Consider the following 15,868-nt stretch of genomic DNA (forward strand, 5'->3'; position numbering starts at 1 on the left):
CAAAAAAAAAAAAAACCCTAACCTTGCAACTTCACAAATGAGAGCAATTTCTATTTCTTAATATAATTAATGCCCCTTTAACATTCTGAAACTAGCCAGACTATCTCTTTATTGAATAGCTGATCAAGAATTCTTTAATACAGGCTACTTCATCTACTTCCTAACTTTAATCTCCCAACAGTTCCTAAGCTATCCAGAACATCTAGAAAGATCTCAAACAGAACCCTCAGTACAATTTCATGACAAAGGTTTATTTTCAAAATAAATGAATATTTTAGACAATAATCAGAATTAAAACAATACAATTAACTGATTCATAAAACTCCTGGGCCCCAGCCAGGAGACCACTGAATCAGTGAATAAGGCTCCATATGCCACAAGAGCTTTCTAAGGGCCCAGCAGGACAGTACTAACAGTCACTGCCACCAATAACGGATACACCTAATTAGTCTCTGCAATTACATTACCCTGTTATGGAGTGCATTGCATTTCTTATCATTTTCTGTTGGTAAAATAAACTGTGAATTTTCAAATTTCCCCATTATTAGCAAAATGGAATTTGTTTTTCTCTGAAATGTGTCCATTTCCTTCTCTGCTTACTAAGTCACAATTTACTGTCATTTAACATAATTTTATCTATGCAGCACCAATAAAATTTAACTAATAAGTTGGTGTTTAAAAGGTTTCTGGCCTCCAGTACAATGATGGCAAGAGCATTTCCTCTCTGTTCCAACTCCAACCTACTCCTATGACTGAACATGAAGCATGTACCCTGTTAAAAAGGAGGCCGAGGCAATACTCAGCAAGGAAAGAGTACCAAGAGGCAAACCTTGAGCACAGGGTGGAGCGGTGGCATACCCACAGACTGACCTAACCCACAGACCTAACCAGGGCCCTAAAGACAGCATAAAGCCATATGCTAATTACTTCCTTGCCCTTTGTTTCTTAGCCTCCTTTTTCTGACTAATCTATCAGGATTTCCTTTGATCAGTTATTACATATTAGATGGACCAAAGAAAAGGGGGGTAAAAATCAGCTGATAATTTTATCATTTCAAACTGAAATGTTTGAATGCCAGAGGTTAAAGGTATGCTAAAACTATGTTTTGCAGCACTGTGTCCACTTTGGGTTATATGAATATGACTTGCTTTCTAAGTACCTATCTGCCTAGAGCTTATGTCTCTACTGTGAAATGAGTTTAATCTGTTAACCTGACTACAAGAATGGAGATAAAGTAAGTAAACTCAACAAAAACAAAGCAAACAACCCAGTCAAACAATGGGCAGAAGAGCTAAAAAGGCACTTTTCCAAAGAGGAAATGAAAATGGTTGACAGGCAGGTGAAAAAATGTTCAACATCACTTATAGTCAAGGAAATGCAAATCAAAGTATCACACTGGGGGAAAAAAAGCTAACAACAACAACAAATGTTGGTGAAGACATGGAGAAAAAGAACCTTCTTAAATTGCTGGTGGGACTGCAAACTGGTCCAACCCCTCTGTGGAGGACCCTCAAATTAATAAAAGTGGATCTAACATATGACCCAGCAATTCTACTCCTAGGAATCTGCCAAAGAACCCAAAAACATTAATTCAACAGGAAACCTGTACTCCTGTTTATTGCAGCACTATTTAATATAGCTAAAATATGGAAACAACCTAAATGCCCAAAAACAGATGGCTGGATCAAGATGATGTGATGTATATGTACGTATACATGTGTACATATATATATATATATATACATATACATACATATACACACACAGAGAAAAAACCTGAAATAGAATAGTACTCAGCCATCAAAAAGATAAACTCCTGCTATTTGCAGCAATGTAGATGGAGCTAGAAGGGAATATGCTAGTGAAATAAATCAGAAGGAAAAAGAAAAATATAAAATATCAAATGATATCACTAATAGGGAAACCAAGCAAAAAGTCAAGAAGAAAAAGACAAAACTTGTAGGCAACAATAGATCTGAAACATACAGGAGAGGAGGGAGGTGGGAAAAGGATCAAAACGAGTGGGACAAGCACAAAAGACAATAGTGATGATTAACAGGTGATATGGTGGTGGGATATTCATGAGGACTATACCTGAGAGGAGAAATCAAATTCCATACAAAAATGAACAATGTAAGAAAATGAAAAAAATGAATTAAAAAAAGAAAAAAGAATAATACATGGGGGGAAATAAAGTAAGTTTACTATAACTTGTTTATTAAAAAGTCTATGAATTCCAACTATCTAGTTCATCAATTCAAGACATACAATCTTACACATTTCAACTTCTGCAATCAGAATACATCTTAAAATCAATGTGGTTGTGATCCAATAAAGGTTTTCCACTGATACCTCTAAGATCCAGAAAACCTCCAGGATCAAATATCTTAGATTCCATGGATGTTAACTGTGTTTTCCCTTCCCCCTTAGTTGTGTTCTTGACTGAAAAAGCATAGTAAATCACACTGGAAGGGTTGGTAAACACCTAATTGAAACTCCTCAGATTCACTGGAATATAGCTGATTTCCAAAGAGGAAATACCACATATGACAGAGTTCATTAAGTGATATAGCAAAATTTCATGAAGCACTGTTTCTCTCACGACCTCAACTCCCTCTGTTTCCATCTATGAATTCAGTATAAAGTGATTGCCCCTATAGGTAATATGCCTATTACCTATGAATTTGCAAGTAATGTTTTAGCCAAATGTTTCCAGAACTCAATATAAAGTGCTTGATGTGACATACATGTATCCCTGAAAACCTCTCATTTTGAACAAGTGCAAATTAAAATTTAGTGTTGATGGAAAAGGGGGATTGAGCAAAAGGTTAAAACCTATGCAACTTCACATCCAGAGCATTAACAAAATAGCTGGTACCATGAGAGAGAACTCTGACAGCCTGGAGAGGCAACTCAGCACAGCTGCAGACTGCCTCTAGGGTAATCTAAAATGTGCAAAAGCAACAGTACAGTTGGAAATGAGCTCTGAGCAGTGGGCTGTTAAGGGCCATCCAGGCTGGTGTATGTCTCTTTTAGGAGAAAGCTCTTGAACCAGGGACTTATTTTTAATGCCTTGACATAGAGCCAAAAGGTTTCTTGCATCAGTTAGACTGCTGAGGGTTATACCCCGACTGCAGCTATTATGGGCTTTTAAGAAAAACCACATTGAAACCAGCACAACTTCCATTGGACATTATTTCTAAGCTATTTATATGCAAATTATTGCTCTAAAACATTTGTTTTAGTAGAATAAACTATCTTAAAAACTAGACATTATCACTGGTAACCTGTTAAGTTAGAGAAATTCTTGAAGTAAATCAATGATACATGTGGGAAGAGATAACAGGATTGGATTTTCACTTTTCTTCCACATATTCCCAAAGTGTAAATTGGTAATTTGAACACTTTGACACTAAAATGGGAGTAAATGAGGTTATAGTAAACTTCTCAATTGTAACACATAAAAATGTCTTATGACAAATTATTTAAATGAAACAAGCTATCAAGTTTCCCTGCTTGTCAAATCAACTGGAATAAGTTGTAATAAGTAAGAGTTTGCAACATCACAGCACACAAGATTCCTCTAGATTACTGTTTCAATGAAAAGTTCTTACCTGAAGCACAATGGGGTCAATGCAAGTAAATTTAGTCTCTTCTCTGTAGAGATACTCAATGGAACACTTCAACAGAAGGATTTTAGGATTTTTAATACAAGAATTCATCTATAAAAAACAGTTTGTTAAAGCTTTTAAAGTGTGCTATTTAGAGATTTCCGTTCATAATTTTAAACTTAAACTGTTCATAATTCCTTTTAAAGATGACTTCATTTTATCAATATTAATATACTCTCATTTAATTATCTCAAAGTATTCACATATTCAAAGCAAATAAGTTAGTTCAAAACAATGCAAAATCCTTCAAAAATTGGCTTTATTTCACTAATGTTATTTTAATCTCATTCTCTATACTCTTAACTATTTTTTTATTTCTACAGTTGCAAGAAGAGATAATCAAGTCCTGGGTTGGGGGAAGGGAAGGAATTTAAAACTGGGCTATTGGTAGCCCTTGGTACCTGCTTGTACCTATGCAAGGGTCATCATCGCCTTTCCTTTTCCTAATAAACATGTCCTTTAAAAAAAAAAAAGGTAAGCTATTCACAAACTCCTAGAGATCAGCAAATTTAATCTTTCTGAAACTCAAGAAAGCTGAGGAAGGAGGAAAGGAGTAAAATGCCTCAAGATTGTATCTCTAATAGAATAACAGTCATAAATTAGTAAGATTATTAGGAACAAGAAGTTATAAGAGAAGACTGTAAGCATCTCCAGAAGCAGAGACAATCTACCCTAACCACATATCTAATGCTCCTACACTCAAGATTTCAGAATGACCAAACTTCTACTCTCCACACTAGCAAGTGGTACTAAAAACAGTGACTCACCAGTTGGGAAACTACATTCAGGATTCTTTCAGCAACTATAAATTGAAGACTCTCTAAATATGGTCAGATAGTCATTCATGCATGTATTCACACTAGGCCCACATACCATTTTCAATTCTGGAGAAAAGCACAACTAATTTTAATGGAAGTACTACTTCAATGGATAATATGCTATTTTAGTAAGACGGCAGACACTAATTTTGAGTCACTGCAATGAAATAATACCAAATCTAAACATACTTTCATTTGCCTACAGTCACTAACAATTTTCGAACTAGGAACTCAGGCTAGAAATCAGTTGGAGCGCTCACTGTAACCAAGTATCCCCAGAAGTAGAATATGATATCTCAGTTTTCAGTAAGTTCCCTTAGTGATTCTGAAGCTCGGCAAGGTTGAAGAACAGTGTCATTATAGAACAGTGCCTCACTTTAAATGTGAGGACCTACAAATGACTGTGGGAATACCTTCATGTCTACTTTAATAGGAATCCCAAATTTTCCCTCTCTACTTCTACTCTCTCACTCCCCTAAGCCTACTGAAGAGAACATCAAGAAGGCAGTTTTAGGACACTCTACTTTTATTAAGAATCCTGATACACACTGCACTTGAACAATCAGAGAACTATAGAATACAGTTCAAGACCCTTGGTGGGATAAAAAGCCCTTGCCTATCTCCTCCAACCTCCTCTCCTGCTATTCCCCCTCTTGTACATTATAATCAAGGACTTTCTTTATTTCACCCCACTTCTGGTGTTAGTGCTAGAGAGAGAGCTTAGGGCTGAAGGTGGAGGTACATGGTAAGAAAGACAACAGAATACTAATGACAGTTCTGCAGCTTAGCTCTGGATGAAAGAACAGAGTTTTAACCCTGGATGAAAGAACAGAGTTTTCAAATGTTATGTCTGGAATTACTCCAGTCTGCTACAGGTGCCTGGTCTCCCTGGGATATGTCAGGAGCAGGGGAGAAATGGCACCAGAATCATCACTATTTTGAAAGTCTAACGCATTCTCCTCTCCACTTCCTGCTGTCTCATGAACTCCCATTACCCAAGTCCCAGTCATCCGCAGCTCTGGAAGACCTTTCCTGAACCTCCAAAATTTCACCCCCACGGCAAACAAGTTTCTTCTCAATGACCTTTCTTCTTTTCTTCCATAGTTATGGTCACCCACCTTGTTAGCTTTGTTCTGTCAAAGTCTGTTGAACATCATTATTGAACTAAATCACATTACCTTTTTATGTGCAATATTCTTGGTACAAACAAATCCATTGACAACCACAGAGTCAAACTTCTTTCCACCTGGGATCTAATGAAACAATGAAAGGAACAAAACAAAACAAAACAAAAAAAGCAATGATACAGTCTTAGATACTCTTAGATAATCCGGTCAGACAGATATTCATTTCCATTTTTCATTTTAAGTATAGTGTCATCAAATAAGAACAGAAAGTTTTGTATAGTTCTTCCTTTAACCAATAATTAATTAATGGCATCCTAGCACAACTGTCTATTTTTTCTCCTCTCAATCTCTAACACATCTTCTGATATTCTAAAAATTACTTGGACCAATCAAACTGGTACCATATGACAATTAAAGCCACTATAAAATTAAATATCACAGGCAGAAAAATAAAAAGAGGAAGCCATTACAGCCTAAATAAACCAATTACCCATTGCTTTTCTTCAGAAAAGTGACAGTGTTGTGTGGGAATTGGACTTCTCACAGATATTATATTGAGAAGAAGTATGAAAGAAAGAAATGATTATTTGTTTCAACTCCCAACTTTTCTGAGAAGCAACTGACCCCATCTGGTCATCTCTCACTTCCTACAAGTGACTGCCATGACTATTGAAGTGCACTGCTGACTAACATAGCAGACAGGAAAAGCCTCCTCACCTACCACCGACCGAGGCAATGATCATCTTAAATTACCACTAAGAGATACATAACCACCAGCCCTTCTTCATCAGTTGCCTAGCATTAGAAAACCTTTCACAGCACTCACTTTTTTGATGTGGACAAATTGACGGATATCCATGTCATCATCCCGGTTCTTGACATCAGGTCGGACTGTCTGAACAACCTGGCAGACTAGTGACACAATGATGTCCCTCCAAGATGGTGACAATGACTCACTATGGAGCAACTGTTGGAGCAGTGCCATCATGTGATTATGATTCGCTGAACTATAAAAAAAGCCCAGAAAGAAGTCCACATAGTTAATACTGCCAGAAACAAAACACTGAATCTAATGCAACAAGCACATTAGATCTCACAGAAAAATCTTCTAAGTCAATTTTATTTTTTCAATGAAGCTGTGCCGTCATGATACTGCATATATGCAATCTGTGATTAAATCTTTAATTAAGATGAGCCATTTAATTCACTAAAATTTTACACTTAAATTACAATGGGAACAGGCAAACACACTTAGGGGACTCTTGCTCATTAAGAATTTCAACAGAACAGATTTTATTCCTATGTAATCTCAGGACTTTATAAGGAAAAGGAACTATGCATATGCCTTTAAAGTTGTTGAAAATTATTTTTTAAAAAAATGGAAAACTAAAATGAAAACGCCTTACAGCAACCTCTCCATGGCTTGTTTCTCTCCATTCTCCTCCCTCAGCAGCTCCAGGTTGTTGTGATGCCAGCCCAAAGGTGTGAAAGGCAGCTCTTTGGATTTTTCCTCTACTCGACGATTAAATAAGGACTCTAAGTGTAAAATAAGAAATTATATTTCACTGTGATGGTTCATATCATCTACTCAGATTTAGAAATTCCCAACTTCTTTTTTTAAATGTTTTAACTTGGCCAATTGGCATGAAAAGGAAAGAATATGTATAAATACATAAATAAAACTAAGCCTGAGTTAGAGCATGCATATTCATTAGAGCCAAAATCAGAGACAGAATTGTGAGGAGTAAATTTACATAAACAAGTAGGACTCTCAAACCAGTAATTATACAGTTTCTGAAAAGCAAATAACATGAAAATTTTTATAGTGTCCTTTGATTTATTCAAGTACATTAAAAAAGGAAGGCAGTCAATTTTCCCCATAAAAGTCACAAATTGAAAACTACATTCAAGAGAATTGGAATGCTGGCAAAACAATGTGTGATCATGCAGGTGTCAAATTTTAAGGAGAAACGCTCAGTCCTGATGTGTCTGAAACCACACAGTACAGGATAGAAAGCCTGTTCAAACAAGTCTTAGTGTTGTTTCTCAATAACTGCAACAAAGGCTTTTTTAGCAAAGTTTTACAAGTTGAGCCCAAAAATAAGCTACAAGAAATATGCTGAACTGACAAGTAACAATTTACATGGAAGTTTGTAAATTTCTTAAATCTTTAAGTAGCAAGACAAAAACTAATGGATAACATTAGATTCTTTGTAAAAAAAAAATGCTTACTAAACAAGGGAGTAATAAGGATTCAATAAAGGAAAGAAAAGAGATGAGAAATGTTTTCCAAATTCTCAAAACCTTCCCCTCTTAAAGCAAACCAAACAAGAAAACTTAAGTCCAGCAGACCACACTGTTCTGCACATGCCCATGGCTGGTCTACAAACTTCTAGTTGGAACAGATGCTCAGAGGGAAATTTAGAAAGTGCCGGAATGTCATGGGGCCAGCTGCCAGGGGCCTCCCAGTACCTCCCTTGCCCTACCTTCTCTTTCACCTGACATACTCCCATTATGTAGGGCCTAAGCTGTGGTGTGTTAAGGACCAGTTAAGTACGTCTTTACTCCACAGTAAGCTATATTGTAATGGGGTAAGAGGAAGTTTATATTCCACACTCTCTTTTGTTTCCACAAAAGTGATAAACAGAAGTTCTGTTACTATATCCTGTTACTTCTCTTCCCAGCACCTCAAAGGTAAGCAATATACTCAACTGGATGAAATCTGCTTGTGGATTATTTTGATGAATGTGACCATCCCTAGTGATCTGTCTAGCCATACTGAATACTATTTTCTTGGCAGTAGAAAGTATAAACTGTGTCTTTAAAATAATAAAATTCAAATTTTACTTGTAAGCTTTTAAGCAATTATTTTTCAGGTCAGATATCTCCTCTCACACCAAGTTGAAGTTTGTTTTTAGCTCTCATCATTCTCATTCTCATCATTCATTATACACACCAAAAAGTGAATTCATGACACTAAAATAAACATGTTTTCAGTCCCTACTCTTTACCAAACAATGTTCTAGGCCCCATAGACATCTTCATGAACAAGAGAGACACCACCCCATGTTCAGATTTGATAAAATTACCTTTGATGAAGGCATCACTTATTGAGAGTTGCTGTCCTCCACTGTCAGACATCAAGTACTCTGCACACCAGGGAGAGAGTGGAGAGAGGAGGGAGAGACTATGACTACAACATGCCAGCATAATTATACAGAGAGCACACCCACACACAAGGTATTACTCATTCTAAACCCATCACTGTTTAGTAAGCCAATTCTAGAAAACTTGAGGTTAAAATGCATTTTAGACTAGTTCTGCACACTTCATACTAAATATACATCATGGCTTGAATTAATAACTCAAGAGAACCTTGAAACAGTAATGAAAGCCTCTTTTCATTTTTCCTTTTTCAAAATTTTAAGAAAATTAAGATCTTCAATAATTTGCAAGACAAGACTAAAAAAAGCTACACCACTTTTCTCATTCATATCTTTATAAACAAAATAGTTCACAAATAACCGCTACCTGGCAAACATAACATACGGTATTTTTTTTAATTTCAGAATTACGCTAGAAAATACATTAATAGTGATGACAGGGAATAAAGACATAACTGATAGCTTTTTATAAATATGTGAACTAAAATTTTAGGTTTTCAAAAATTCCATCCAAAACAGGCAAATGGTTGCCAAAACTGCTGGACAACTCTGAATATGTTCTTTGAGAACTTTTTGAATATTGACTATTTTGTTTACAAGTGATTAGCCTTTACTTCCCCAAGAAATTTTCTCTAGATCTGTAACCAAGCATAGCTCAAATGAGGTTCCGCCCACCATGCAAATTAACCACAGTGTATTTCCAGTCTTCAAGGTAATAATTCTCCACAAAATTCTTTCCAAGTAGCTTTCATTTATTAAAAATGGGTTTCAAAAGGTAATGTCTATAAGCCAATATGCTCATCCTTCTAACAAGCAGAGGAAATATTTTTAAAAATAAAATGTCAAATAAAAAAAATCAAGTAAAAACAGATGTTATATTTTTATATTTCCCTCACAGAAGTGAAAAATGTGAACCTGTTCAGTCCATTCATGTATGCTTTACAAGTTTCACTTTTCAAATGAAAGCTTAAACGTATTTACATACACAAAATTCACAAAAGGCTGGACTGTTCCATTTTATATAGAAACATTTCAAATACATGTAAACCTGTATAACCTCCATGACATCTACATTAATCAACTGTTAACAACTTGCCATAACTGACCTCTTTCTATATATAGGCTCACGTTTTCCCCTGACCATCTGAAGTTATAAATATCAGAGCACTTTACCACCAATTCTTCAACCTGCATCTCTTAAAAATAAAGCCATTCCTATTGTGGTGATGGCACACGGGTGATTTGGTGATGGGAAACCCATGGGGATTACAATTGAGATGGAAAAAAAAATGTACAAAACGATGTAAAAATAAACTTTTGTAAAATTAAAAAAAAAAATAAAGCCATTCCTCTCTGGGGACTTTATAGGTTAATGAAAGTGACAATGTCTTAATATTTCTGGCTTACAGTCAACATTCAAGTTGACCTGTCCCCAAAATGTTTCAATAAATGTTTTTTTCTCTTCAAACGTCATTTAATAAGGTCATATGCAGCATTTTCTCTTTCTTCCTTTTTCCTAATACTGACTTTTGAGAGTGCCCAGGACAAATACCCTGTGGAAGACCCCGCATTCTGGATTTGATGGATTGGCTCCTCATGGTGCTGTCTAACCCATGCTCATATCCCATGTTTTCCTAAACTGATAGGTCTAAGGACTTGAAAAAGTCATGATTTTCATTCTGTTCCTGTTAACTCTCCAAGAAATGCTCACCAGCCCGCTCACAAAAAAAATATTTCTACTGTATGACTCTGCAAGACCAACAGGAAAAATTAATCCAAAAGGTTTGATTGTCAGTCTCAGTCTTATACGTTTTGGACATGAGGGTTTTACATAAGATTACAAAAATATGAACAATTTAAGTACAGATAATTTATCAACCAGTTTACAAAACCAAATTTCCTCAATCTCAGATGATATAGGGCAATCCCTTAAAATTTCCATTAATTCAGTGGAAAGATTAAAAAACACCTACTCCCATTTGTTTGTATTTAAGAAAAATGAAAACCAAAGGATAGCCAAGTATCTTATCCTTTCACTGTAATACTAAATCACTGACTCTTTAATTTCTGATAACCAGAATTACTGCATTTGAACTTCACAAGAAAAATGGGAAAAGAATAATTTTGTTAACATGATAAAAATTAATAACTGTGAATAACCAGAACTGTTTATTAAGGGATTTATAAAGCCCTCAAATTACAGGTTCTTAAGGCTGCAAACAATCTAAGAGGTCAATCTTATAATTACCTTCTTTCCAAAGCTGAAACCTCCTCTATTATGTCCTTACTGTAGAGAAAGTCAAAGGATTCCTTACACTCCTTATATTTCTTTAAAAATTCTACATCTAGGTTTTTCATTCCGGATTCAGAATTAAGGGTAAACCAGTCACCAAATCTACCTAACCTCTCATTCAACGTAGGCTTCGATCCTCAATAACCCTGAAAGACGGACATTCGACATCTGGACACACCCAGTACACAACTCACTATTCCTAACTACTAAACTTCTTTCCTTCAGTAAAATACAAAATAAACATCATTTCTTTCAGATACCAAAAGGGAACATCATGAACTGGTAAGAACGGCCTTCTCCAAAGTATAAGTAGTAAACTTTTAAAGGCTAATTATATTCTTTGTGTTATATTCCATCTTATCAGTTTGTCTATCACTTAGCAAAATAAAGATCTTTAGATTCCAATTCTGCTATTTTTTCCAGATTATAATGTTTGTGAATCCTTTGAAAAACATTGGAAGTGCTGACTAAAAGTTGTTGAAACTTAATTAAAAGTAGAGAAAGCTTCAGAACATAATCTAGGAGAATCCCCTTCCTTATGACATCAAAATGTTACTTTCAATATCTGACACAACCATTAAATTACATTAAACTATTAAATCCAAATGTTATATTAACGGTGGCACTGCTATATTGTTACATTTAAGTTATAAGCTTATAAACTAAGCTTTTAATGTGTTTTTTATATAAAGGTTCATAGAGACTCCAAAACTTTAGATTTTAACACACATGACTACTGCCTGTAACTACTTCTTTAGTAGATGTAAAGTGTAAAACAGTCCTTTGTCCACATAGCTGTTAACAGACCATTAATGTTTTATTAACATCGAAGACAACCAAATCATTTAGCATACTCTTTAGTTTACCAAATCTCACATCACTACAAAAGATGGAAATGAGACACTTCCTGGTGGGGCAACGAGTTAAAGTACAGCACTGAGAAGCTGGCTGGGCTGCTTCAATGTGAGGAGAAAGTGTTTCAATTAATATTACATCAACTTTCCCCTACAACTGATTCTCCTTTCTTTGCATCACAATTTTAAGATGACTTTTCCAAGTTGTCTTTGAAATTTATTTCAATCTTCAATTGAATCTGAACTTCACCCTCATACATTTCACAAATTTTGTAGATACTCTCCTTAAAAGTTTAAGGCCAGAGAAGGTCCATAGTAGTAATGACGGTTTCCTCAACTGCAGGTGCTTCCCTTTAATTTCCTTAGACATACAACTTGAGGTTGTCTTATAAAAATGCCATTATTGTAATTCTCAATACTATGAAGTCAGATGTCCTAAAGTAAACATCTAAGTGTGCTCAATCTGTCCGCCTTTTGCTACTATGAATTCTATGACAAGGCACTTTCTTCATGATTTTAAGAATTTCTTTAACTTTCCAAGAGGTTAAAATCATTAGCAAGTTGAAATTTATTTAGCTTTTAATTTCAGCAAAATGAAACTGTCAACAGATGTGTCTAGAGAGCTGACACCTTCCATGGTGATAGTTTCATGGTTGAACTACATCTGTCACTTAATTTCAAAAGTGTCATCCAAACCTCCCTGTGACTATCTATAGCTAATGCTCAGAGTCCTGTCTAGCTCACCACCCTGTCATATTCATCCAAATGTTCTCCACCATTTTTCCAATTTCAGTTTTGAGTATCCCCATATCATGTATATTTTACTCATGTTCCTTCTATTCAAGTCTTCACTCTCCATGCCCTCTCTAAACTTCCATTTTGAAGTAAAATATACCTTTTTTTACCGTAAGTCTTAAATTCCATTTTAGCATATTTTGATGGTAATGGCTAACATTACCAATTATGGAACTTGTAGAAATATGAATTTGTTTCCAATTATTTTAGTATGGATGTTTAAATTCAAAAGCTTCTCTTTTCTGATATTTTCAACACAAAATAGGGAGTCATAAAAAATTAGGTAAACACTTAAATGAGGAGACAATTCAACTTTAGAGATCTAAATGTTAAAATTCAATTCCAGGTGAAAACACAGAATTACTTCATCTTTCTAGTAATAATTTTCTAGTGATTATAACATACATATCAAAATCCCAGAACTATTTTTTATTTACGTATTCCTTTATTTACATTTACATTATGCCATTTTAGGGCTAAAATTTATATTGACTTTCAATTACATCCAGCAGAGTAAATTTCATCATCAATTTTTAAAAAGCATTTTACTTTTTATGCTTTGCTATGTTAGATTTAATGCCCTTTGAATATGGCTATTATTATTTTTGAATCAGCAGGCTAAGCCTCAAATAAGATACCTAAAAATAATGTCTTGTGTTACTTACAGAAAACTATGATAAATTCAGCATGCAGACAATAAGCATTTTAAATCACAGTGGAAAGATATTTTGGAATGTGTGAACATTTTCCCCTCAATCTAGTTCAAGCAGTTTTTGAAAAGGTTTAGTAAAACACTATGCTACTTGGTAACAGCAGGCGCAAACAGGCTTGGAAGTGTTAAATGAAGAAAGAAAGATGAATAGAGCAGAACATCCATGTTATAAAAGCAAAGAAATGCCACCTTGGAAGTTGCACATTATGCCAAGGAAAGAGCAGTCTGATGTAGTTCCTTCTAAAAACTGTAATCTTGAAACTGGGTATGGTGGTACTAAGGGAGAAAACAAGAACTTAAAGAACCAACCAAAAAAGGTGGGGAAGGAGGTGTGGGAGAATGATGACGGGTACAACAAACCCACACCCAGTCCCCTCAGCCACATGGGACAGAGAGGAAGCCAGAAGCACAGGCTGGCATGAGACCCTGTGCCCAGTGATCCAGCCTGTACCTGGATTTCAGTGGGTGACTACCTCCTACCTTTTTGGTCGGCAGGGTGAGGGGGCACATGTGGGTACTTGGAGGGCTTCTTGATATGGAAGTTCACGTTGTCCAGCTCCACGTTCAGGCTGATAGAAGCAGCTGAGTCACTGTCCACTGTGGACTGGAAACTGCTGACTGACGTGCGCTTGCTAGGACTGGCAGAATCTTTTAGTGTGAGGGAGGGGGAAGAAATACAGGGAGAGGAGGGGAGTAAAAATGGGTTTCATCAGAGTATTGGAGGAAAGGAGAAAAATGGTTTTTTAATATACAAGCCCAATGTGCAATACCAAAATGGATACAGTATTTTCATGTACTTCTGTGCAGACTTTAAATAAAGTTTGAACAAGATAAACATAAATGAAATTTTTAAAAAGAAGAAATATATTGGAGGTTCTGCAGAGAGAAAGTCTGATATCAGTGAAGAGGTGAGAAAGTTGTATGCTGCAATATTATTAGCTCAAGAGTTATTTTTAAGCTGCTGCAAACTAGAGACTAGGGCAAAATCTGCAAACACAGTCACCTAACAAGCTGGTTTCTTAAGAAAATATTGTATCTAGGACAAGATAACTATCAGATGTTTACTTTTACTTAGAGCCATAAATCTCAAAGTGTGACTGTTTCAACTAGACAAACAAAACGCTCATGTTATCATACATACAGATTCATAGAAACGAAAATGTTAGAAAGTTAAACTCACTAGTCAAATTATCGTCACCTTCTTCAGCTATCTGTTCTGTGTCGCTGTCATCAAACTTTATGTCTTTAAACCAAGATGGCTCAGAGTGTCCCTCCACAGAGTTCACTGAGTCACTGTCCGGAGAAGGAGTCTCAGAAAATTCTGTGCTCTGAAAGGATAAGACAGGATCCAAGCAATTGACCCCTAATGGCAACAAAGCTGAGGCTACCACACTACAAATAAATTCAAACCTGGTATTTCCATATAGTTAATCACTGAATAAATTTACGTAAGACGCAAGTTAATAGAACCACATTATAAAGCATCATCATGCTCACAATTCCACTCTGAAAATTATAATTGTTGTTAATCAGTAGGCTTAAGCTGTATAGTATTAACAAAATACAATATACAGATTTCACGGTGCTTCAATTTACTCTTATTCCTAATTCATGAGAGCAAACGAAGATGACTTAGAATTTATTCTAAGCCTGTGCCAACATTAAAACACATCCTCAAAAACAACAAAACACCACACCAATCTTTTGGATCATTAGTCTTTTCTAACCATTGAGCTTCCAATTTTAGGTTGCAAAGCGTTACTAAACATTATACCAAATTAACATAAACCAAAAGTGAAAGCAGTTCTTTTTCAAAAGTTCTGTCTTTAAATAACTTCCACTTCCCTAAATAAAAAAAGAAAATAGATTAATCCGTGTTTTAGTACTGATAGCACAATTTAATACTGTGAAGGAGTCAAAATTCATGTCAATAGTAACATTACATCACAACCATTTTAATATATATATTCCCTCTGAGAAGAAAACAAACATAGTAAAACTGAAAACTATTAAAATGAAGTGACGAGCAAAACAACAAGGTCAAGCTGAAGACAACCACACCAACTAAGTAGTGTTTGATACTAACAGATTTTTCATCTGCTATTACCAAGTAAACATGTTTTAATTTTTCTCAAATAGCAAGGATAACGGGGTATAAAAGTGTATTTTTGTGCAACTCAGTTACATATTACTCAGATTCCTGAAGAAAGACTTCACAGCAGCTTTGCTAGAGTCTCATTAACAATAACATGAAACTACCTGCAGTGGCCTGTACAGTGCATACTCATCCCTGAAGAGTTGGTCGTGATGACTGACACAGTCCAGCCAACGCCCATCAACCATTGCTTGGCCAATTGCTATAGCTTGAGCCCTGAATCAAAAATAACAAAAATGAAAACTTTTAAAAAGTCAGAAGAGGGCCCTCCCTGGTGGC

The 15,868-nt window shown here is 35.5% G+C and overlaps 1 protein-coding gene across 1 annotated transcript in view; it reads right to left on the minus strand.

The window, feature by feature from the left end:
- Window positions 1–15,868, minus strand: part of PIKFYVE (phosphoinositide kinase, FYVE finger containing) — a 77,432-nt gene that overhangs the window by 36,085 nt on the left and 25,479 nt on the right. The window contains exons 10-17 of the mRNA XM_004674812.2: window positions 15,694–15,805; window positions 14,615–14,762; window positions 13,915–14,082; window positions 8,706–8,765; window positions 7,023–7,152; window positions 6,443–6,623; window positions 5,668–5,742; window positions 3,615–3,722 (exon numbers count right to left, since the gene is read on the minus strand). Of these exons, the coding sequence (XP_004674869.1) occupies window positions 3,615–3,722; window positions 5,668–5,742; window positions 6,443–6,623; window positions 7,023–7,152; window positions 8,706–8,765; window positions 13,915–14,082; window positions 14,615–14,762; window positions 15,694–15,805 (982 nt within the window). The remainder of the gene's footprint in view (window positions 1–3,614; window positions 3,723–5,667; window positions 5,743–6,442; window positions 6,624–7,022; window positions 7,153–8,705; window positions 8,766–13,914; window positions 14,083–14,614; window positions 14,763–15,693; window positions 15,806–15,868) is intronic.

This window comes from Condylura cristata, unplaced genomic scaffold, assembly GCF_000260355.1.
Source record: "Condylura cristata isolate star-nosed mole 26May11 unplaced genomic scaffold, ConCri1.0 scaffold00002, whole genome shotgun sequence".
Lineage (NCBI taxonomy): Eukaryota > Metazoa > Chordata > Mammalia > Eulipotyphla > Talpidae > Condylura > Condylura cristata.